This window comes from Aotus nancymaae, unplaced genomic scaffold (assembly GCF_030222135.1).
Source record: "Aotus nancymaae isolate 86718 unplaced genomic scaffold, 86718_ANA_hifiasm-v0.15.2.pri h1tg000092l, whole genome shotgun sequence".
NCBI lineage: Eukaryota > Metazoa > Chordata > Mammalia > Primates > Aotidae > Aotus > Aotus nancymaae.
Genome location: NW_026988507.1, coordinates 11290002 through 11315934, shown reverse-complemented (window position 1 = coordinate 11315934; position 25933 = coordinate 11290002). Strand labels below are relative to the sequence as shown.

The 25933-nt window shown below is 39.4% G+C and overlaps 1 protein-coding gene across 2 annotated transcripts in view; it reads right to left on the bottom strand.

Annotated features, from left to right (window-relative positions):
• CPNE8 (copine 8) overlaps positions 1–25532 on the bottom strand; it is a 230776-nt gene extending 205244 nt beyond the window's left edge. Inside the window, exon 1 of one of the 2 annotated variants that reach the window (XM_012435387.3) lies at positions 25378–25532. In XM_012435387.3, the coding sequence (XP_012290810.1) occupies positions 25378–25475 (98 nt within the window). In that variant the 5' untranslated portion in view covers positions 25476–25532. The remainder of the gene's footprint in view (positions 1–25377) is intronic. The other variant, XM_012435388.3, reaches the window with a different exon arrangement.
• Positions 25533–25933: the final 401 nt, after the last annotated feature.

Below are 25933 nucleotides of genomic sequence, written 5' to 3'. Positions count from 1 at the left end.
GCAGCTACAGAAAGTAGCACAAGCTTGCACATAAGTGGGGCTCAACAAATGCCTGCTGAACGAATGAGGAGTCTTAGTCTCCAGTCTAAAGCATCATCTTTATTCACTTTAGGTAAGGTTAGGTGTTTTATTACAGAAAGCAGAGCAGAAGGGGATTCTAGCATTTGAGGCCTTTGCCCTAATAGGTAATCCATTAACTGAAAATCCTTGAGAGTGACAGCATCACTGGAATTGTAAACAAGCCCCATGTCACTGAACCATGCCCACAGCCTTGATTTAGGGCATTATATTATATTATGGGCTTTTTAATGTACAAACACACAAAATAGCTTTCAGATTTTTTTTATGAAGACAAGGAAATCAAAACATTTTGAGCAACTGAAAGCAAATTTACTCAATCTTTGGAAGTGATTTGAATGCAATGTTTAATTCTCTCTGATTTATTCATTCATTCTTTTATTTCACTGAATAAACAATATCCCAAGAAATTTAGCATACAAATTTCAGGAAAAGATATTTTTCCCAAAACTACAGTTTCTATAGCAAGGGGAGCCAGATGGTGTACAGGCAAAAAGTAAAGGTTTAAAAATGAAAAACAAAAGAAATATTTTAAAACTGAAACTTACCGAAAAGCCAAAGTCAGCTAGAGTCTAAGATACCATGTAATTGTGAAGGATAGGGTCACTGAAAAATACTTAACAAGATTATCTGTTCAAGAAGGTAAAAATAGACTTTCAGATTTGAAGCTGCACAAATAGACTAAAAAATTTAGATCAACAGCTTCCTCTGGTAGTCTGAACATACAGTAAGGACTTTATTATAAATGACAGATATTACCCAACAGGCACTAGAAATAAAAGAAACTTTAAGTTATTTTTCAGTTTTTGCTGAAATTCAAAGTACTTATTAGTACTGTTAAGCTGAAAAGGCCAGTTACGAAATTATAGTTTCAACCTTTGCATGGGTGAATTTGGGTTAGATACTAACAGAAATTTGAGGGAAAGAGAATTAACAGTATAATTTGTTATATTCCTTCTGAGGTATTCAACTGTGATTGATAACCCTGAAATTACTTATTAAAAAGAAACCTATGCTTTGTCAGAAGTGGACATGTCAGAGCTCTGGTTAGCCTGAGATAAAAAGAAGAGCCTATAGGTTTGAAGTAATGAAGGGTTAACTCAGGGTAATGCAAGCTTTCAGAAAAAGATACAGAATGCAATTCCTGATTTCACCTGGAAAAGGAAAACATAACTAAAAAATGCAGGGAAAAAAACAGACTGAGAGCAGTATATGGGTCTGCTTAAAAACCTAAATCTCAAGTACAAAACCAATTTCATTATCTTTTCTCCAATCTTATGGTTCCTGTATTTTCTGTCCTAGTAAATTACAACTAGGAAAGAAAAATAGTGGACACCCAAACATAGCAAATCCCTGGAACCTGTAAATGTTGTAAATGTGAACTTTTTTGAAGAAGAGGTCTTTGCAGATGTGATTAAACTATAAATCCTGAGATGAGTGGATTACCCTGGGTTATCTGGGAGGCCCACAAATTCAATCACATATCTCATATATAAAAGGAAGGCAGAGGGAGGTTTGACACTTACAGAAGAGACAAAACAGTGATGTGAACACAGCACAGAGAGATTTGTAGATTTTGGCCTTGAAGATTAGAGTGATGCAGTCACAAGCCAAAACATGCTAGCAGCAACCACCAGGAGCTGGAAAAGGTAAAGAACGGATTGTCCACTAGAGCATCTGGAGGGACATCAGCCCTGAAGACACCTTGATTTCAGCCTGGCAATACTGATTTAGGACTTCTGGCCTCCAGGTCTGTAAGAAAATAAATTTCTGTTCTTTTAAGCCAACAAGGTTGTAGCAATTTATTACAACAGCCACAGGAAACTAACACAGCAACACTGTCCAACCTTTCCTCCAAACAAGACACCTCAGTAACAGGTCTTCTTGTCTCCCATATCCCCGTTCATTCACGAAGATGCCTCCAGGAGAAAGTTCTCTACAGTAAATACTTGTGCAAATGCCTTGCTTGCATAAAACCCATTCCCTCCAGAAATTCCAAACTCTATAACCTTGCACTCAACACCTGCCACATTCTGACCGCTATGTCTCCAGCTGCACCTCTACCCATATAATTTCTTACAGACTTTGCTTCCAGATACTTCAGATTCTTTGCAGTCCCTTAAATCCCGCCTCACACTTCTCTATCCTTATATTTTACCCACAGCATTCTCTTTCCCAAGATTTCTTCACCAACCCCCTTCCTGCTAGGAAACGAGAATTCCTCCTTCTGCCTCTCTCCATGGCTCTGTCCTAGCATGTAGAACTGATTATTTCCCCCCAGGTGTCCCATTGTACTCAACAGGAATCTATATGACAAATTGCACACCTACTGTATTTACTGAGTCAAGTGCCAGGCACTGAGCTGGGCACTTAAATAAATCACTTAACCCACACCATAATCCTGCCAACTAGCAATTATTAGCAGAATCTATGTTCCAAATAAGTTAATCAAATTCAGAGAGATTAAGTGGCCAAGGTCACAGAAAAGGCGAATACTTGGAGGCTTTTTTGAAAATTTCCTATTGATTTTTGAATTTAATTTTGATCTTTGATGTCTATATTTGTTACACTGACTATTCATCTATATTATTGAGAACAAAATGAAATGAGCTGCAAATAATGTTATTATTTAGCATCACTTCAGAGGCTCTACGGAGAAAGATATAAAATGAAAATTAGCCAGTATTGGAAATAGAAAAATTAAATTATCTTTACTTGCAGAAGATTTAATTTTGTACAGAGAAAAAGAAAGCAAGAGAATTAACAAATAAAAGCTTTTTAAATTAATAAGATAATTCAGTAGAGTGATTGTGAGCATGATGAGTACGTAATAGTCAATAATTTTCTTGGGTATCGACTGTTAATAATTGTTCTATCCCATTAGGCTTTTTGGTAGTTATCTGTTGCCTTTAACTGCTGAAGTATGTGAACTCTGCAGCTCTCACTGTAACCTCACTCCAAAACAGTATGTTACCAAGAAAGCAAGTCTTAGATTAAATTGTGCCAAAGTGACAAATATTCATTACCGAGAAGAACTCTGAACAGTCACACAATGTACTCCATAAGTTTAATCAACTTCCAGCTCCCTGTCCTTTCAGATACTCTAAACACACCTTCAGGCAGATGTGACAATATTCTGTTGACAGTATCTAACTTTCTGATCAGATAAGAGTAGAGAATCATCTAAACATTTATACCCATGACCTAAGGTGTCCCTAGGCCTAAGACATCACTCTAAAGGGCATAACCCCCTGAGTTACTAAGCATGTATGTCCCATTCACTTGTGTAATATTTCTAGCTAATCCACATCTTTTTTATAACAGCTTTATTCAGTTATAAATGACATACTATAAAATTAGCCCTTTTAAAGTGTACAGTCCAGTGGTTTATAGTGTATTCACAGAGTTGTGCAACTATCACCACTATCTAATTTTTGAATATTTTCCTCTCTTCTCCCACTAAAAGCACCCTGAACCCATGAAAAATCACACCCTGTTCCATTTCCCCCAGCCCCTGGTAACCACTAATCTTTCTGTCTCCATGTATTTGCCTATTCTGAGCATTTCATGTAAATAGAATTATAATCATATACAATATGTGCTCTTTTTGTGACTAGCTTCTTTCAATTACATGATGGTTTAAAGATTCAGCCATGTAGTATGCATAAGTACTTCATTCCATTTTATTATTCGGTTGTATGGATATACCACTGTGGTTCATCAATTCATATATATTTGGGTTTTTTCTATTTTTTGGCTTTTATGAATAATACTGTGATGAAGATTTGTACAGGAGTTTTTATGTGGACATATGGTTTCATTTCTCTGGGGTATATACCTAACAGAATTGCTGAGTCCTGTGGTAACACTATTTTTAAAAGTTGAAAAAATTACATTCCTACCAGCAACAAATAACAATTCCAATTTCTCCATCTCCTCTACAAATTTTATTGCCAGTCTTTTTTTTTTATAACCATCTAGTGGTTTGAAGTGGTCAATCCACATATCTGATCACCATACATTTCACCAGTTTTTTTCTTAAGTCTAATATCCATGGTAATTATAAAACACTCTGGTGTTGATAAAAGGTAAAGATTGTATAACAGTTAGGAGTAGACACTCCCAAAGCATGAGCTACTGATTAAACTTCCAATGCTAACTCACCACACCCAAGGTATGTAGAACTGGTTAGGATCCTTGAGATTTAACTCTACCGTCTAACACAAATATCTATATGGCACTATCTGCTGAAATATTTTAAAGCAAATTACAGAAAAGGATAACATCAACCAACTGAAAAAAAACTGGAAGAAAGTGTAACATACTATTTTTAAATATTGGCATAAAGGATACTTTCTAAGCTTTATACAAAGCCTAGAGAAAAGATTAATTTAAAAGATAACGAATGTATTTGAAACTTATATACAGAAAATGATATAATAATTAAACTCAAAATACAACATTTGTTACATGTATCATGTATAAAAATGTTAAGACTATAAATAAACAAAGCATTCCCTAAATTGATGAGAAAAACTTACAAGCACCCCAAAAGTAAAATGAGTTAAAGAAGTGAATTGGCATTTTATAGGAAGAAGAAATATACTTGGTCACACACATTTTAAATAAGTTCATCCTGAATAATAATCAAGGACATGCAAATAAAATAAATATTAAGATAATGCTCTACTATGAAATAGACAAATAGCTGCATGAATAGAACCCATTTAGTTGTAAGTTACAGAAAAAAGGGAAGTTTATGGTGAAAATACATATATTTTATGGAGCCCAGACTCAGGCAGGTAGCTGACCCTGTGAAAAGAACAAAAACAAGGGCAGAAAGATCAAAACTCTTTTTCTGCGTGCCTGTACTATCTACCTCAATCTTTTTTTTAACTGCTTCCTCTATTTCTCTGAACTACATGGTGGGAAACACAGATGCTGATACTGTTTCGTTCTATGTCCCCACCCAAATCTCACGTAGAATTGTAATCCTCAACGTTGGAGAAGGGGCCAGGTGGCAGGTGATTGGATCATGGGGGCCCTCCATCCTCCTCCTTGCCGTTCTTGTGATAGTGAGTGAGTTCTCAGGAGATCTGGTAGTTTAAAAGTGTGTAGCACTTTCTCTCTCTTTCCCTCTCTCTCTCTCCCTCTTTCTCTCTCTCTCTCCTGCTCTACCACGTGAAGATGTGCCTGCTTCCTCCTGTGCCTTCCATCATGAATGAAAGTTCCAGAGGCCTCCCCAGCTATGCTACCTGCACAGCCTACAGAATCATGAGCCAATAAAATCTCATTTCGTCATAAATTACCCAGTCTCAAGTAGTTTTTTCTAGCAATGGGAGAACAGAGTAATATAGATGTCTGGGATTGTTAGCTTCATATTTTATAATTCTGGTACCCAAGAAGAGACTGCTTTTACCTCCTTCATTACAATCACCAGATTCTGAGCAGTCATTACAGCTGGGAACCACCAGTACTAGCTGTGTAAAGTAAACTCTCTAGGCTTCAGTTTTCTCATCTGTAAGAGAGGAGATGACCATAGTATCCTCCTCATAGAGTTGTCTGAGGAGTAAGTTAGTAAACAAAAAGCACTTAGAGCAAAATATTTCTAATACAGTCAATATCAGAAAAACTATCTAGAGGCAAAGGCAAATAGAATAATGTAGGGTGGGTGTGCAATGCCCTAAATTATGATTAAGGAAAAAGGTCAAATTCATTCAAAAACATTCATTCATTCTTTCTTTCAACACAGATTTATTGAGCATGTATTATGTGGCAGGCGTTGTTTTAGGCACTAAGTATAATGTATGGGAATAGTTAAGCCTTGATCTCGAGTCCACTTTGTAGAAGAAAGAAGAGATGCAATGTGAGCCTAAGACTGCTCCCCCAAGTTCCTTTGGCTTCCATGAAATTAAAAGTGACTGAAGAGCCTCCTGGTAAAATGAAAAATGAATACTGTTTATACCGTTGGCCCAGCTGGGGTCTGGTGGAAGGAATATATAATAGGAACCTCTGAGAGAAATTTCCTGACAAGAGAAGGTGGAGCTCAGACGGGACACCCAGATTCAGAGACAAAGACATGACCCACACAGTCTGGAGCCTGGAACCGTAGGGTGTGTGACCACAGAGCAAAAAAAGTTGTGAATATATGGATGTAAAGAAATGACACCCAGGAAGTCTTTACTAAGGAGGACTCCTGACAGAGGGCTGAACCTACTGGTCATCAGAGAATCACAGAGATCTGGTAAATCAAGAGAGACAAGCACCAGGAGGCCATGAGCAGACTTACAGGGTTACAGGGACAGCAGGCAGAAAGGCCTCATGCCAGGTCCTGTAGCAATAGGGCATTACTGAAACTTCCCAGTGGCACTGTCAACAGTGATGTTTTAACAAAAGCAGTGAAGGCTCCATGGCCTCCATGGAGGCAGACAGATAGGAAGAGAGGCGTATTGAGACCACAGCTGAGGTCATTCCTTTGTAGAGATGCTCTCCAGGCAGGGAGCACTGGGCCTGCAAAGCAGCAGCTAGGTTCAGGTATTAATGTCTGAAGCCAAAGTCCAAGAAAAAAACTTGAGGATTGTGTGAGATAATATTAATAAAGTGTTTTGAAAGTTTCATCTTACCTAAGTCATTGTAAAATAAATATGAATGGAAATATGCTTTATATACCTCTTAATAAATGCACAAAGAGATATCTGCTTAGCCTGACCTATTGCTGGGTAAGGAAGTTGTGGTGATTTGTACTTTCTCCTTTGCTCTTTTTCAACATAGTTTGGTTAGTTTTTTTTGTATATTTTTACAACTTTATCTTCATGAAGTGATCCACTGTTTTCCAAATATTTCAGTTGGAAATATGTATAAAACCTGTATAAAAACAAGAATTCCTTGCTAAGGGACAGAAACTTTCAAAACACTTTATTAAAATTATCTCACACAATCCTCAAATAACTGTATCAGAAGGAATTTCTATCCCCATCTATAAACAGAAGCACAAAGAGACTAACTTATCTGAACTCTCATAGTTGGTAAAGTATGGAGCTGCCACTTAAATCCAGACCTTTCTGGCTCTAAACTTCTGCTAAGCCTGTAATACATTACAGCATCCTAATTATGCTACAACACTTAGATTATATATCATTATTTTTCTCAGTCTCTCCTCCTGCCCACTCTAAAAGCAGTAACCACATTTCAGCCCACTTACTAACAGCTAAGTGGACAATGAACTTCCAAATATTTTACACAAGTAGCTAGATTAATAGTCTTTTAGGGTTTATCGCTTTTCCCAGAGTCAATGCAATGGATCACTCATTCAAGAAGCAAGAGCTGATGACTGTGATGCATCCACAGACCTCCACTAAGCAGAAAGCTGGAGGCTAACATTACTCTACCCAACATCAGCTCAGATACTGCTGCCTTCCAAGCACCACTCCCAAAATATATTGATCATATGATTGGATTTTCTAACATTTTGTTTCTTTGTCTATTAGCTATTGAACAAGATGTTGCTTCTATAAGGGAGAAAAGGCCAAGGATATTCAGGATCAACATTTCAAAAGAAAATCTTTATATGCAAGGTTGTCTTGAGTCAGCTCTCTTTAAGATTCATAAATCAATACATAGGCTACGACGATGAAAACCATAACATGCTTATAAAGGTAAGACTAGATTGGCAGGGTTTTTTTTTTCTTCCTGCAGATTTTAAGCAATATCTTCTATAATTTCTTTGGACCAATGAACAATTCAAAAGTGCCTAGGAGTAATCTGAGATTTGTAGACTCAATAACAGAATTTAAACAAAAGAAGGAACTAATTCAGAATGGGAGTATGTGGGTTAGCATAAATGACCAGCTGAATGGGAATATGTGGGGCAGCATAAATGACCATATGGGAGAATGAAAATAACTTCCTAATATGTATCTTTCATTCTCATCACAAGTGAGTAGAACAGAAGTATACCCTGACTCAAAGGCTCTCATCTAGGCCCCAAAACCAACAAAATAACAATGGAAACAAAATCTCAGTAGCAACCCATCCCACCTACAGTTGTACAAGTCCTAAAAAAATCACTGAATGAAACAGGCATTTGAATGAAGCAATTGCCATAGCTAAGGATATGTCTCCTTAATTGCTTAGCTATGTCTCCTTCAACCTGCCATTCATTCATTCATTCATTTATTTTAAGACAGAGTCTTGCTCTGTTGCCCAGGCTGGAGTGCAGTGGCATGGTCTTGGCTCACTGCAACCTCCACCTCCCAGGTTCAAGCCATTCTCCTGCCTCAGCCTCCCAAGTAGCTGGGATTGCAGGCACCTGCCATGACACCTGGCTAATTTTGTATTTTTAGTAGAGACAGGGTTCTGTCACATAGGCCAGGCTGGTATTGAACTGTTGACCTCATGTGATTCACCCGCCTCAGCCTCCCAAAGTCCTAGGATTACAGGCGTGAGCCACTGCGCCCAGCCCACCCTGCCTTTTTACAATTGTTTTTTTTTTTTCAACTCAATTAATACTATACTCTCTCTTGCCTTTATGCCTTCCAGCTGTGGTTCCTGTTCATATGTGATATTCCTTTCTTTCACTAGCTTTCCTTTCTTCAACTGTATATTGAATAAATAATTATTAAGCACTTTCTATATGCAAGACATTGGACTAGAAGCCAAGTGGGATGCAAAGCTGCATAAGACATGATTCTTATTCTATGAGAGTTTATAGTTTAATAGCTGTCTGATACTCATTCAAATGTTTATTCAACCAGCACTAGGTTATTAAGTGCCAGACAAAGGATTTGGTGTTGGAGACCATGATATGAACACATTGGGCTCCAGGCCCTAGATTACTTATATTCCATTAAGGAGACCGATTTATAAACAAATACGTACAGTGAAATGCAGAATATGTATAATAAATTCATCACAAATTAGAGAAAGGTAGGGGTGGACAATTCAATATGAAGGATCAGAAAAAGTCTTCATAGAGTGATGCTTGAACTATCAGCAGAGTCCATCAGGTAAGATAACACGAGGCCGACTGTTCCTACCAGAGAGAACCACAGTGTGAACATCATGATTTTCTTGAGAGATGCAGGTGTCTGAAGTGACTTAGAGTTTAGGAAAGAGGTTAGAGGCAAAAGTGGAGAAGGCAGGGGTGGGGGGACATGGAGAGAAAGAGATGAGGCTAAAAATTTAAGTCAGGGTTTAGAACATCCTGATGACTCTTTATATAGGCAACTAGAGGGTTTTATAAAAGAGAGTAACAGAATGCTGTCAGTTGCCCATTTTGAGTATAACTCTACCAGCTCAATGTACAAGATCCCTGGCGAGGAGAAGGAGGTTGACCAGAGAGGATGTGAGCTTGGAAGAATCAGGGAATTTGTACATAGTCTCTGCATAGGTCAGACTTCCCTGGACCTAGTCAGCAAGATGGTCAGCCATGTTAAAGAGACGATATGGAAGTAGAAGGAACAGGAGGGTGAGGCCTGAGGCTCAGCTGACAGAAGTTTTACTGGGGTATTGGATGCATAGAGAAAATGATGGGGAGGACTTAGTCCCTTGTAAGGAAAGCAACCTAGAATTTTCGGGAGTGCCCATAAGTAGTTAGCAAAACCTCTGAAGTAATTTTGATGATGCCCCTTGTTGACAATAGGTGTTTTGGACCATGCTCCCAAAATGAAAATGATATAACCACACAATAATTGCATTTCTAAAGTCACAGCATTTTACGTGCATGCTGGAAATTGTTCATCAGTCATCAGCAACATCACTTTGTATTACCATTTATTGACCTCACGGAAACAAAGTGGCTTTACAATTTTCTTTCTTTTTTTTTTTTTTCTAATTTTATAGTTATAGCCACTAATGAGGTCTGTTTCTCTGGAAAGACTTGATGTAATCAGGCATGACAACATTTTAGGCTAAATATAATCAACTGAGCACTGAGATACTTCAGCGGGTACAAGCACTTAGGAAATTACTTCTGCAATCCAAGGAAACGTTATAGCCAGACAAGTGTAGGAAAGACGTGATTTATGGACAGCGACTTAAGTAAACCTGCTCATTTTTAACTTGAACATGTGTAAACAAGTTCTGTCTTTTCCTTTTTATGTAGAAAGCATTGCTTTCTCTTCCATCTTCTCATCCTCGACACTTTAGTTGGATTTTGGCTTTTCTAACATTTTGTTTTGCATTTTGTGGCAGAAAATTTAAATTGGTGATTAAAAAATACAGAGTCTGGAAGAAGTACATTAGCACATAAGCAAATTTTTGCTTCCTCAAGTGGCCAGGCCACCAAGCAGCTCTTCGTACCCTAGATTACACCCAACTGAAGCCATCACGTGCTGCTGCACTCAATTAGTTCACCAAGTACCTTAAGAAACATTTTTCCCCAAGACAAAAGTCTTCCTTGAGGAAAATATATGTTCACTTATTTTTCTACTTGGGTGTTTTATATGGGATATGCAAATTCTTCTATTCTTTTTTGAATAATATTCATCCCCTAATTAAGCAAATTATCTGTCAACATTTTTTTTATTTTCTATTTTTTGTCTCCCAAGTTGGAGTCCAGTGGCATCGTTTCAGCCCACTGCAACCTCTGCCTCCTGGGTTGAAGAGATGCTCCTGACTTACCCTCTCAAGTAGCTGGGATTATAGGCACCCACCACCACACCTGGCTAATTTTTGTATTTTTTAGTAGAGATGGGTTTTTACCATGTTGTCTAGGCTGATTTTAAACTCCCAACCTCAAATGATCTGCCCACCTTGGCCTCCCAAAGCACTGGGATTACAGGTGCGAGCCACCGCATCTGGCCAAATTATCTGTCAATATTTAGAAAGTACTGTAGCCACTTCTAAAATTAGCTTTTCTCTGCTTGAGAATAATGTATGTTAATTTAAATTTGTTTCTCATTTCTTCACAAATAAAACTTTGTAGAACATTATATAAACAAAGATCAAATAATTATATTTTTATTGAATAGCAAAATCAGGCACTTTAATGTTCTTACTATGTGTATAAACTAATATTTTTAAGGGTATAAATATATTCACATTCATAGATGTCCGCATTCATTCCTCCAGTCTATCAAGTGGCAAGCATTTATTGAAAACGTTTTATGTGCAAAGCACAAAGTCAGGTTTTGTAATAATGATAAAACAAATAGGTATTTTTAAACTTGATTAGGGATACAGGTGTGCAAAAACCTAAAATTTTAAGTCAAAACAAAAAAAAAAAAAAGACCTACAAGAAATGTGCTCTGGGAACTCCAAGGAAGCAAAAATCAATTCCAGTTTCAGGAATCTAGTAAAATATCTCAAATTGCACTGAGTGAGGTACATCTTGACAACCAGGCAGGGAGAACCACAAGGGGAAAAGGCTTCTCAAGCTGCAGGAAAGCGTCAACAAGGGTGGGGAAAAGGGAGAGAAAAGGAATGTGGGATTAACACACAGCCCACTTCGGATGGTGCTCATGTCTGAGATGAGATGGGAAGGGATATCTGGGCAGGATGAGTAACTTCTCTAAACACATGCTAGCGGGCTTGGACTTCACTCTGTAAACAAAGGGGACAAGCTGAAACAGTGGAAGTTTCTGCAAAGAAAAATCATATAATTCAACTTTACAAAGCTAACTACACAATATGTGAAGAAGAGGAAAAATGACTACTTGAGCCGGAGCAGAGATAGCAGAAATGGGAAGGAGGTGACCGACACTTTGGAGAATGGAATAAACAAGTCTTTGTGACTGATAAGGTAATTTTTAAAGTACTGAAACCATTCACAAGGTTTATGAAATATAGTAAGTCAAGTATAATGATAGGGAAGTAATAGCATACGTGATTCTTAGTGTTGGCTTATTTCATTTTTCAAGTCAACTCTTCCAGAAAGCCCAGGTCGCCCACACTCAGTGACAACCGATCAGAGGAAGCACACAAGACTGAACCCATCTGACATCTTTACTACAAACTCTGTTTGCCAAAGAGACATAAATGATTTTTTTAAAGTAACATATTATAAAAGTAACTTACTGAAAAGGCATAGGTATCTATTTATATTAGACACTGTTCATTTCCATGAATACAGTTTGTTATAGATTCCTGTTGAGAAAAAAAACTAGTACAGCAACAGCAGAACTTGACAACTCTTGGGGACAATATTAAGGAAAATGTGGACATTGCAATACCAAGTAGTGGATATTATAAATAATCTATCATAATATTTCTTTTTTTAAAAAAAACCCTTAGACACTAGGATTAGAGCCTCCATTTTCAAAACCTCCTGGTCACACAAAGGTTTAAGAGCCTATGTCTAGAAAATCAAGTGTAATATGGCAACAAAGTTAAACTGTTTGGGGGAAATTAGGGTTTTCTAAATATATATTAATACTGTCAGAGGTGTTTGAACCAGAGCAACTCCATCTTGAATAGGGGCTGGGTAAAATAAGGCTGAGACCTGCTGGGCTGCATTCCTAGGAGGTTAAGGCATCTAGTCACATAAGATAGGAGGTCAGCACATGACATCCACGTCATAAAGACCTTGCTGATAAAACAGGCTGCCACAAAGAAGCTGACCACAGCCCACCAAAACCAAGATGGCGACGGGAATGGCCTCTGGTCATCCTCTCTGCTATACTCCCACCAGAGCCATCATAGTTTACAAATGCCATGGCAACATGAGAAAGTTACCCTATATGTTCTAAAAAGAGGAGGCAAGCATAATCCTCCTTTTGTTTAGCATATAAACAGGAAATAACAATAAGAATGGGCGATCAGCAGCCCTGGGGCTGCTCTGCCTATGGAGTAGTCCTTTTATTCCTTTACTTTCTTCATACACTTGCTTTCACTTTACTGTATAGACTCGCCCTTAATTCTTTCTTGCAGGAGATCTAAGAACCCTCTCTTGGTGTCTGGGTCCGGATCCCTTTCTGGTAACAATACTATTCCGGTCCCTATTACTTTTTCTTCACAACCGTTCTTTTATTTAAAAAAACTCAAAGATAATAAATTTTACTCTATATCTATACTTTTTAAATTGTTGTGATTAAAATTAAAATGTATGGCTGGGTGTGGTGGCTCATGCCTGTAATCCCAGCACTTTGGGAGGCCGAGGCGGGTGGTTCAACTGACGTCAGGAGTTCCAGACTAGCCTGGCCAACGTGGCAAAACTCCATCTCTACTAAAATAGAAAAAATTAGCCGGGCGTGGTGTCACATGCCTGTAATCCCAGCTATTGGGGAGAGTGACACAGGAGAATCGCTTGAACCTGGGAGGTGGAGGTTGCAGTGAGTAGAGATCGTGCCACTGCACTCCAGCATGGGCGTCAGAGGGAGACTCCGCCTCAGGAAAAAAAAAAATATATATTCATATATCAATATCATTTTAAATACACTAGAGGAATTGTCTGTTTAAAGACATTCCGAGATAAATATTTTGAAAGTAAAATATCCTTTTTGATTTATTAAACATAAATTATCTTGCTGGTGCAGTGGCTTACACCTGTAATCCCAGCACTTTGCGAGGCTGAGGCAGGCTGATCACCTGAGGTCAGGAGATCTAGACCAGCCTGGACAACATGGTGAAATTCCATCTCTACTAAAAATACAAAAATAAGCCAGGTGCGGTGGCGCATGCCTGTAGTCCCAGCTACTTGGGAGGCTGAGGCAAGGGAATCGCTTGAACTCGGGAGGCGAAGGTTGGAGTGAGCTGAGATCGCATCATTGTACGCCAGCCTGGGCAACAGAGCAAGACTCCGTTTCAAGAAAAAAAACCCATAAATTATCAGCACCTGGTTTAGCTGGTTTACAATAGGCATTGACAATCACATTATTTTCTTAAACTGGATTATGTCTCCATTTTATTTCAAGGTCCTGCTTGTCTAATCATAAAATTATGAAGCTCCAAGTAATATCATAGGTCATCTTGACCAGAGACCCAACTTTCTTATAGGATCTGAGGTCCAGAGAAGTGGCATTATTGTCAAAGTTCACAGAGCTAGTTCCAGAAACAGAACAGAAGTTCAAGGATCTTTGCTGAAGTGCTCCACAAGGAAGCAAGATGCCATATATGTGACATTCCAATGGCACAGTGATTTAAGTGAAACAAAGAAACTGAAACCATTATAAGACACATCTTAAGCTAAAAAAATCAATCATCTTTTAGGTAGTATATTTTAAACTTTTCCCAAAAAAAAATTTTTAATTTACTAATGTAAATTATCAATTAAAAGAGAAGTTCACTAGTAACTTGATATTGATTATGGCTCCTTTCCCCAATGCCTACAAGAGGCTTTGGATTAAACCACTGGCATAAGAATCAATTGCAATCAACTTTCTAATATCTCTGCTTCCATCATTAATTTGAGAGTGGAGATACCAAGATAAGTCAGATGATAAGGTCTGCCTAAAATTGTAGATAATTTAGATAGGTTCAGCAAATACATTTCTTATTCTGGTGTAGTTCTCAAGTACCCCTTAGACTTGCTTGCTCTCACTCTAGCGCTCTCTCTCTCCCTCTCTCTCTCTCTCTCTCTCATATTCTTTGCTTATAGCTGGGAAACACAAAAACCTATTAAAACATTAAAGAAAAATGACTGAGTTACTTTCAATTACCTAAAACATCCACAAATGGTGTGATACTCCCTTACAGGAGTACATTTAGACACAAGAGGTTCATAGGAATGCTCGGAGTTCTAGAAGATAGACACAGTAAGAGGGATGTACAGGCAATGAGAAACAATTACGTTGATCGAAATGATTATAAAACCACTATCAAGCTAAGGCGGAGAAATGTGCTGGCTTCAACCAGTTACGGCAACTATAATCATATCTCTGGTTCATTACACTCTCTGACATTTGAGATCGTTCTTAATAAAATTAATGTGTCACTTGTTACTTATTTTACATACATAGAGAGAGAGCGTGAAGCTAATTAGCAAGGTAAAAAAAACTGACTTTTACAAACTCATGTCACAATTCATATAGCTCAGAATAATGTACTGATATTTTTAATATCTAAGTAGTTATTTTATTTACATGAAATTCTGAAGAATGAATTTGCCATGAAGGCAAACTCTGGAATTAAGTATTACTGAAAAGCTAGCAAGTGAAATGGTGACTTCTCCATTACTAAGAAAGCATTGGACTGAAATGGTAGGGCCTGAGGTCATTTCTCAACTCCACTGTTAAATTTGAATGTCACGTAGTCAATTCGATTAATTTTTCTTTTCTTTTCATTTGCCCAGTCCATCACCTCTCTCCAGCATTTAATTTTCATCTCACCCTGCCTGCTGATTTCTAGCTAAATAGTCTTCTCATTACTTAATTTCCCACATCTTCATTAGGTAACTCAGCATCAGAAAAAGAATCAATACTGGAAATAAAGCATCATGTGGTTAAAGTTTATGCCACTGCTCTGAATTGCTCTGCTCAAAGCTCTCACTAATACGGAATAGAAAAACAGGAAACAATTTTGGATTTTGCATCCTCAGAGAAATATATCTTTGTGGTAGACTAGTGTTGATATCATCTATTATAATTGCATCTCCTAAACTTTATAATTTATTCAGTTAGTAACGCACTGATATTGATAGAAAAGAGCTCCTCTCTTCAAGCCTACAATAAAGAATTTATGGCAGAACAACATAATATAGCTAATGGTCATAAGCATATGCTTAGGAATTAGACATATATGAATTAGGAACTCAACTTTGCCACTTACTAGATGGGTGACTTCAACAAATTATTTACACTCTCTCTAAACCTCAATTTCCTCACTTGTAAAACAAGACATAACATCACCATTTTTAAAGAATTGCAAGGATTGAATGAATTAGCCCACATTAACCACCTTAAACATTGCCTGACAAAGAGTTAGATTTTGACATTAATCTAAAGAAAATAAATGGCAAATATGCAAAAGTTGCATATTTCTTGGCTTCACTAAAACAGCTTATATTTGAATTCCTTTACTGTCTAATAGAAATATTTGCCGGGGACTATCAGTGATCTTTTGTTTCTTTAGTTTCAGAAAATCAGCTGATGATTCCCTCAGAACGTCTGGAGCATTACTCTTCACAGAATAAACCTGACAAAAAAAAAAAAAAACCTCACAATTTGAACAAGAATGTCTGGTAGCTAATGGTCCTGGTTAGAGAGACATTAATACTGAAAGTTGTCATTAAGTTTGCCAATATTATGGTATTGTGAATCAGGACATCGGTCCCTGGGGCAGGCACCTTTTAAATACATCTTATTTTATTACAGGCAATAAATACTTGCCTTCCCACAGGCTGTATTGGCATCTACTGCAATTATCTGTTTTCTCATGTCCAACACAAAAGAGATGTCTTAAATATCAGCCCATTGATTTTATTTGGCAGATACAAGAACATGTTAGAATGTTCTTCGGTTCTAAAACTTGGTTATTATAGCAGACTACCTCCTACCTGTCAAATCCCACATGACTGACTGTGTCTTGGCAGAAGTGGGGATTTGGGGTAGAATCTGTAGAAACTGAGTGTGCATTTACAAATCCACACTGTTGTAACCACTGTTGTATCCACTCTCTCCACATTGAATTAATCAGCGTGAGATAACATTCAGCTTCATCACCGTCACCTTGGTTCTGTTTCTATGGCTCCCCAAATGGACTATAAATTTTTCAAAGTACAGATACCTTCTTCTGTGTTGCTTGTGTGCCACACAGGAAAATGCTGAAGAAACTGGGATAAGACTAATAGTCACTTCGCTGGGCATTGTACCTTCTTTATTTCATTTACTCATCCAACAATCTGAAATTGTGGTTTTTAAATCATTTCTATGTTACAGATTACGAAATGAGGTTCCAAAAGTTGAAACAGGTTACCCAAAATAACATTCCAAAAAGGGATAAAAATGAGATTTAAAGACATCTGTCTGATTTCTAATTCCATTTTCTTGCTGCTATACTCTGCTGCCTCGAATTCTCATTAATCTCTAAATGCAACTTTCTATGGCAATAAAAGTATTTAGAAAAGTGCGGCCAGTAGCTTAGCCTTGATTCTGCATATTTAAATAGGAATGGGGTGGAAATAATGCAAACAAGCTACTAAAATCCCTTTGAGAAGATAGCTTATTAATCATTTCAGTTCTAGAAAACAATCTCCAGGAAAAAAATAATCAGAGATGATATATGTTTGTGACAGAGAATACTCATTTTTAACACTGTTTTGAATAGCAACTTTTTGAAATAAATTTTGGAAAACCAGAGTTAAGTTAAATAAATATAGTATACCCATATAATAGAATACTACACAGACATGGAAGGTTATATTTCCAAAGACTAGTAACAACAACTATTCATAATATGTTAATAGAAAAGTACAGAAAAAAATATTATATAGATCATACAATTATATTCTATATTATATACACACTATTAATATATTACATATTATATCATATATGTGTGTATATATTAATATTATACACAGAGAGAGAATATAAATGTGATGCTATACCTGGGACAGAAATGAACTCATCTGGTCACAGCTTGATGGAATAGTGAGGGATTTTAATTTTTTTTATTATCTTTTTGTAATCATCAAGTGTTTAACAAATGTCACAAGCAGTGTTTTATCTCACTTACGTGTATTAACTTATTTAATCCTCAAAGCAAATATAAGAAGTAGAGGCTATTATTATCCCCACTTTACAGATGAGGAAACTGAGGAACAGAGAGATTAGGTAACTTTCCAATGTTTCAGAGATATTGGGTGGTAGAGCTAATCTAGCCCCAAACCATGTTCTTCAACCCTAAGCAACACTGGCTCTCAAACAGGCTAAGAACTAGATGAAATCTCTTTGAGAGGAATTGTATTTCTTCTCTGCCTTGAGTAAACTCAAATAGGAGATGTAGACTTCTGCCTATAAATAACAGACCTAAAGATGCACAGCTATTACCACCCTCTCCTGCAGGATGCTGTCCTGTAAACTACTTCTAGACTAGCATTCTCTACATACCAGGGCTGTTTTAGAAACCCTCAGGCCCCAAATGCTATAAAATACAGACAGACCAAAATATTAGTGGAACAACAACATTAAATAAGGCGTTTCTCTGAAAAAAAATATACCGGGGCAATTCTCACATTAAGACTTCAACGCCACAGTTCAGAAATGTTCCCAGGACAAATTTTACTGAAACCCTGGGGCTAAGACAAACCTAAATACGATCCAAAAAGGCACTACGGGGTGACTACAATCTCGAACCACAGGATCTCAGGAGCTGCAGAGACGGAGGATGATGTTACGGTCTATAACAACTTTACTCTCCATTTACCTGTCACATGTCTCATTAACAGCACAACAGGCAGTCTAATATCCCTAGCTAATATAACTTATCAATTAACAACATCATTGGAAAACTTACTTGCTTCAAATTTTTTGACTCAAGAAAAGTGTGCTAAGAGATGAACCAATGTGGACTAACGTGGAGCCTCCAGCTGTTGTGTTCAAACTGTTGATTCCTTTCACCACAGATCATTAGAACAGCACAGGTATCCACCTCAAATGGCCAATTCCAAAAAGGGTCACGTGCTCTCTCTTGGAATCTAACTTTGCTTTTGCAGGTTGTCAGTTAATCGCTAGGCGTAGCTGGTACTGTAACATGTAAACTTGCAAAGGATATGTGTGCCGCCAGTGGATGCAGAAACACAGAAATAAAAATACAACTTCAAAGTAAGAGAAGAATAAAGATGTAGAGAGAACCACAAAGGAAAGGGGGAAATTTAAAAGTATGGAAGTTCCTAACTGCAATATACTGGCTATCATAACTTTCATGGATAATAAAAATCACACAATCCCACTTATTCCAGTAGAGAAGGGAAGACCAGAGATAGTGCTGAACTTGACACTACCACTTCTAATAGTGACAGTCTAACAACAGTGTTAAGAAACACATATTTGTGTCCCCCAAAGTTCACGTGTTGAAATCCTAACCCCCAATGTGATGAAATTAGGAGGCAGGGCCTTTGGGAGATGATTAGGTCATGAGGATGGTACCTTATGAACGGGAATAGTGTCCTAATAAAAGGAACTCCAGAGCGCTCTCTCACTCCCTGTCGGCCGTGTCAAAGTACAGTGAGAAGTTGGCAGCCTGTAGCCTGAACAAAACCTCTCACCAGAACCTGACCATGTTAGCACCCTGATTCCCTGATCACAGGCGTCCATCCCAGAACTGTGAGAAATAAATGTTTGATGTTAATAAGCCACCCCATCTCTGGTACTTTGTTATAGTAGCCATAACTGAACCAGGCAAACAATAAGAATTTTCTTTTATATAAGGCTTTACCTTTTGCAAAAAGTCCATCAACAGTGATGTGCAGGCATATATTTTAAAAGAAGATCTCCAATAAAAAGCTGAATGTGCGTGTGTACAAAATTTATTTTGGGCTGATATATAGAGTATGTAGCTTAGCACACAATCTACAAATAGTAAGTTACATATGGTACTTTTATTATGAACTCCATAGAGGCAACTGATTCCCACAGAAGGCTTTCTTAAGTGTAGATGACAAAACAGTAAGTCAAGCAGATTTGCAGTGTTTGCCAATTTCCATGGTGTAAATATTCCCACTATGTGTGATTTCAAGCTGCCAAGGTGGCATACATGAATTAGGAAGAGAACAGTAGCACACCACTGCAGAATATTTTCAACACACAGATTAAAAAAGAGAGACTAGGCCAGGCGCGGTGGCTCATGCCTGTAATCCCAGCACTTTGGGAGGCCTAGGCGGGTGGATCACGAGGTCAAGAGATCGAGACCATCCTGGTCAACATGGTGAAACCCCGTCTCTACTAAAAATACAAAAATTAGCTGGACATGGTGGCGCGTTCCTGTAATCCCAGCTACTCAGGAGGCTGAGGCAGAATTGCCTGAACCCAGGAGGTGGAGGTTGCGGTAAGCCGAGATTGTGCAATTGCACTCCAGCCTGGGTAACAAGAGTGAAACTCCGTCTCAAAAAAAAAATAGAGACTAGATGATTATTAAAAAAACACAGATGACAGTAAAATGCAGTAAAACAATTAGGATGTTATAACCTTTGAGGATTTCTTAAATTTCTTTTTAATATAATTTTAAGTTTATATAATTCAATTTTTAATAGTCACCTTAACAACTGGCTTACAGATTTTTTGGTGCTCAAACTCATTTAAGGCAGCTCCAGCACACCATCAAATGATATCTCCTAACACCCCAGTAGGGTAGGTCTTGCTAACTCAGATCAAGGAACTATTGTCAGAGTCATTTAATCATGAAACCAGCAAATTAAATAATTTAGTGTGTGTAACCAGCACATGGTAGACTTTTTAAGAGCTCAGATTCCTGAGTTCCATCCCTAGAGATTTTGACTCAATAGATCTGCTATGGGACCTAGGAGTGATATTTCAACAGGAGAAATCCCTCTCCCCACATTAGACAATTTGGCTATAGAACTACAGCACCAAATATTTACTAACTATATATTCTGTGCCAAGCTCGGAATACAGTACATGAACATGAAAGAGACAAAACTTGTCCTCAAGGAAAGTAGAAAGGCCAAGAGCTGTAATATACCTATGACACCGGCACACCCCGGCTACTTTGGGACTAACCCAGCTTGGGAGAGGGGTTGTGAAAGAAGATGATGTTTTACCTGAGTCTTGAAAAAAGACCACGGCCTAATCCACAAAACAAGGGGAAGAGAGGAAGGGATGCTCAGGGCAAAGAGCAGCACCTGTGTAGCCATATAAGCATGAGAAATTTGGTTGACTAGGAGGAACGCTCACGCTTTGGGGATTGTCCCTTGTATGAGTATTTCTTAGCTCTATATATCTGGCATGCATCTTGGCCAGGTGATAAGCTCCTCTTTATCAGACTGTATTTAGTTGCTGGGTTCATGCAAGGAGTGATGGGAGATGAGGCAATAGACTTACGCCAGGTCGGGAAGGGCTTTTTAGAATGCCTAGCACAAAGCAGGCACTCAATCAAGTTCCACTTCAGTCTTCCTTCCACTTGAATGCTTAAAGTCAGTATTGGTTCAGGGCGTGGCTCAGGCCTGTAATCCCAGCACTTTGGGAAGCCAAAGTGGGTGAATCACTTGAAGTTAGGAGTCCTAGACCAGCTGGCAAACATGGTGAAATCCCCTCTCTACTAAAAACACAAAAATTAGCTGGGCGTGGTGGTGGGTGCCTGTAATCTCAGCTACTTGGGAGGCTAAGACAGGAGAATCATTTGAACCCAGGAGATGGAGGTTGTAGTGAGCAGAGATCACACCACTGCCCTCCAGCCTGGCCCACAGAGTGAGACTTAATTTCAAATAAATAAATAGTATTATCACCACTGTAGGATTATTTCTGTGAGAGGACGTACACTTGATAGCTAACATACAAAGTCTACAAATACACAATGTTCTCACTGCTTTTATAATTGATAAGCTGACTTCTCAATCAGAGAAAACAACAAAAATCACTGAAATAGTGCAACAAACCAAGGACCCAAGGAAAACAGGTGATTACTACATATTATTTTTCCCAATGAGTTTACCTCATTCTATAGCAATAAGCTTTCAGAATAAAATGGAAATATTACCTTAGTTTATCTCTCAAGGTTGTATCATTTCAGCTACAGGCATGTTTAGTTAATTAAGTAAGCTAATTAATTTAAAAATCTACAAATTTATGCAATAAAGGAAAATGAATACATGAAGAGCTAGACAATGGGTAGAAGCGGAAGTCAAATAGCAGGAGCTTGCCTCTACATAAATACATCTAGAAAAGGGTACCTCTCACCACCCTAACACACCAAATTCATAGCCACTACAAAACTTCCATGTACACTGTTCCTTCTTTAGTCCAAACCATGCCTACCCATCTTGTCTCTGCCCAAGTCCCATCTCCCCTTTGTAATATACTCCAAGTACTCTGTTCCACAATGATCCTTTCCCTTCTTGTGTATGAGCCTCATCTTTGAATTTAGACCTATGTTACTGTGTCTTATGTAACGTTTATCTCCCAATCAGATTTTACATTTTCAGAGAAAAGGACTTCTTTTGCATTTCTCATAGACCATAGCATAAACATAGACATATAAAACACACTCTGATGCTTGGTGAGTGAACAGACTAAATGATTTCCATGAATTATATTCAAGCTTCAATTGTTGATCTTTTTCACCTCCCCAAAATGAAGATAAAAACTTTGTCATAAAGCTTTTAATGATAGGGGACAGTGAAAGGAGGTGAAAGAAGGGGAAGGGAAAGGGAGAAAGGGAGAAAAGAGAGGAAAGAGAGAGAAAGAAAGAAAAGAAAGAGAGAAGAGAGAGGAAGGAAGGAGACAGAGAGAGAAAGGGAAAGGAAAGGAAAGGAAGATTTTGTTCAAATCTGAGCTGCTTTTAAGTGTTAGCAAATCCCCAGAAATCTCTGGCATAGTAAGGAAAGAGAATTCCTTACTCTGCCTGCCCATAGTAAGGCTCAGAGGCCTACAGCTGTGCCTTGTTGCTAAGTGAAATCCCCATAAACTTTCGAGAAAACATGTTCTTTATGCACATCAAAGAGGATAGAGAAAGAAGGAACAGGTATCTCAATGCTGGTTCTATCCTTGTGTTCTTTTACCAACTTATTGAAGTTCAAAAGAGGACTGTTTACAGAATTCCATACCTCAATCATATATAACACATTTATTCAACAATGTTATATATATTCAACAATATTTTAATAACAGCTAACATTTTTGAAAACATGTTTTTGTTTCAGGCATTGTGTAAGTGCTTTCACACATCACCTTGATAACATTCTATATAAGGTAAATACCATAATTATTCTCATTCTTGGAGATGAGGATGCTTAGACTAAATAAGAACTCACTCCAAGGTAGCAAGAACAAGTTACAAAGCCAGAATTTGTACTTAAGTCTCCGATGCCAAAGCCCAAACTACACCACCTCCTACTGTCACAAGATCTAAGTCTCAACAATACTCAAAGATTTTTATTTTTGAATTTTAATGTATTGAAAAATAAAATTAACCCACCTTTTCAGGAACTATAAACCTATTCCAAAGGCACTAACTTGGGTATTTAATTATGTTTCTGTTTGCCAGAAAGATGCTTTTTACATCAAACTTACCGTAAATAGTAAGCTGAGTCAGGAGCAACTCAATTAAAGAATAGACTAAGCACCAGTGGTCCTGGTAGAAATGCTTGACACTAAGTATTTGGGTTCTCTTTCAGGATTTTTTTTTTCCTATTCGAAATCTTAAAAATTAAAAGCAAAATGTCAAAGCAATGTTATGGAAAAAAGCTGGAACGAGGGATTTCCAGGTTTGGAGGCAGCAAGCTGAAACAAATTGCCTTAAGCCCATTGACTTCCGTATGCCCAGCACACTCACAGAAAACATGCATCGGAGAACGGGCTGCATTAAATGTGGGCCCTACTAGCAGAATGACCAGTTAAGGTACAATTTCCCCTACAAAGCTCATGGGAATATTCAGATTTGATTTACAATATTCTTTTATATTCATTCCAAGTAGAGGCCACATGTCATTCAGACTTTGCAGACTGCTGAGGGTAGGAACTCTAGTAAAGCTGTTAGTGGACTTTTGGCTATCCATTATCTGTATGTATCAATAACTTCCTTCTAACATCCATAAGCCAGCTTCAGAGAAAAGAAAAAGGCCTAGGAATCGTCTAAAGAGTTTTCCATACAGCTTCACCTGTTCCACTGACAGAAAAATCTCAAGCAGCACTTAAAGCAGTGAGGGCAATAAGACAACGGCTTAATGTTACCTATCAGTATCAGCATGATTATTTCCACAGTCCAAGATCAGTCTTGAGAGGCAGCAATCAGGTGATACAGTTCTAATGCTAGATAAAGGCTGTCCCCTACCCTCAAAGAATACTTCTACCAGGGTTGCTGGTGCTCAATTTCCACCCCCAGAAAAGAATTCCTTTTGCTTTAGGCTCAGTTTGTGAAAATACAAAGTCAAGATTAACGGAATTTTAAACTTACTTACATCAAGATTACCCAAATTTATTAGATTTCTTCAAGCCAAGTTTGTTAAGGAAAGGGATGATTTGAGTGCATAAAAACAATCTTAGGGCAATGGCTAAATAAGGAGAGAATGTTCCAGTGAGCCAGACCCAATTATGCAAACACAGGAGAGGGCTGCAGGTTACTACTATTAATTCACAAATTAGTGACCAGTACCAATTTAGCAACATCCACTCACGTCCTTCTCAAAATCGTCTATGATTTTGAGCAGGTGATGCCGCTTTATTTTGAGCAGGTGATGCTGCTTTATTAACTGAAACAACGTCAGGAGTTTGCAATTTACAGTCTCTCGACAGGGTTGAGAGTCAGTTCTTTTTTTCTTTTCTTTTCTTTTTTTTTCTGAGATGGAGTCTTGCTCTGTCACCCAGGCTACAGTGCAGGGATATGACCTCGCCTCACTGCAACCTCCGCCTCCCGGATTCCAGCGATTCTCCTGTCTCAGCCTCCCGAGTAGCTGGTACTACAGGCGCACGCCACCACGCCCAACTAATTTTTGTATTTTTAGTAGAGACGGGGTTTCACCATATTGGTCAGGCTGGTCTCGAACTCCTGACCTCGTAATCCGCCCTCCCCAGCCTCCCAAAGTCCCAGGATTACAGGCGTGAGCCACAGCGCCCGCCCCGGCCGAGAGTCAGTTCTTACAAGCATTCAAATGTGCTAGGGCCCTGGAAAAAAAATGACTTCTCAGATCTTAGGTAAGGCATAGATTCGTCTGCAAGGAGGGCCGACACCTCTACCTACCAAGCAAAAGGCCAAAAGCCCGGAAGGGTGGAGTAGAAGCAAGCAGGAGGGCTCCAGGAAGCGGGTGGGGAGGAAGCTGGAGCCAACCCCGGCAACGGCGCGTGTGCACACGCCTAGCAGACGGAGTCCCAGGCCGATGCGTGCAGCGGTCACGAGCGCTTCGATTCTGGTCGTCACCCAACCATCCGGCCCCGGTTTGGGACGGAAACCGGGCTTGTAAAGTGGGCGGCGGCCAGCGCTCCCGCAGCTGAGTCACAGCCCGGCCAACTTTTACAGCGTGGCCCAGAAAGAAAATAAAAAGTCCCAGTCCCGGGGCCCACCCCGCGCTTCTAATTCCCGCTCCCCTTTCGGCGTCACCTGACCCGGGGCAACTCCAGCCCCACCGCTGAGCTGTTTCCCACTCACGGTGCAACTTCTCGCCCGCGCAAAGCTCGTGGTACCCCGAGCGCTCTCCAAGCGCTCCCAACCCCGCAGATGGGAGGGCAGGAAGGCGGGGAAGGGCTGCGTCCTCACCTGCAGGACACGGACACCTCCACGCGCGTGGCCGGGATGGCGGCGCTCAGCTGGTTCAAGTCCCCGATGCCCGCAGTGCTGGTGTAGCGGCTGTCCATATCGGGACGAGGCGCCCTGGACTCGTCCAGCGCCCGCAACCGGAGCTCGGGCGGACTGAGGGCTCGCTCCAGTCAGGCGGGGATGAGGGTGGAGGGTGGAGGCAGAGGAAGGAGGCGGAGGCAGCGCGCGGGATGGCGGAGGGAAGGGAGGGGGCGGACCTCCGCGCAGAGCCGCGAGGGAACCGCGAGCCAGTCCTGGGTGAAACTGACGCCGCCGGAGAAGTGGCGCTCGGGGCTCCCGGCTTCCCCGCCCCCTCCCGGCAGGCAGCAGCCGGGGCGGGGGGCACACTCCGTGATCCCCTCCTGGCTGGGGGTGTCAGGCTGGGTGGGCCCAGCAGGCAGCCGGGTGGAGTAGGCGGCACCAGAAGACGCAGACCGCTACCGTCCAGGAGGGCAAGCCCTGGCGGTTCTGCGTGCTTTTAGGTTCTGCCTCCACCTCTGCACGCGCACACTCGCCT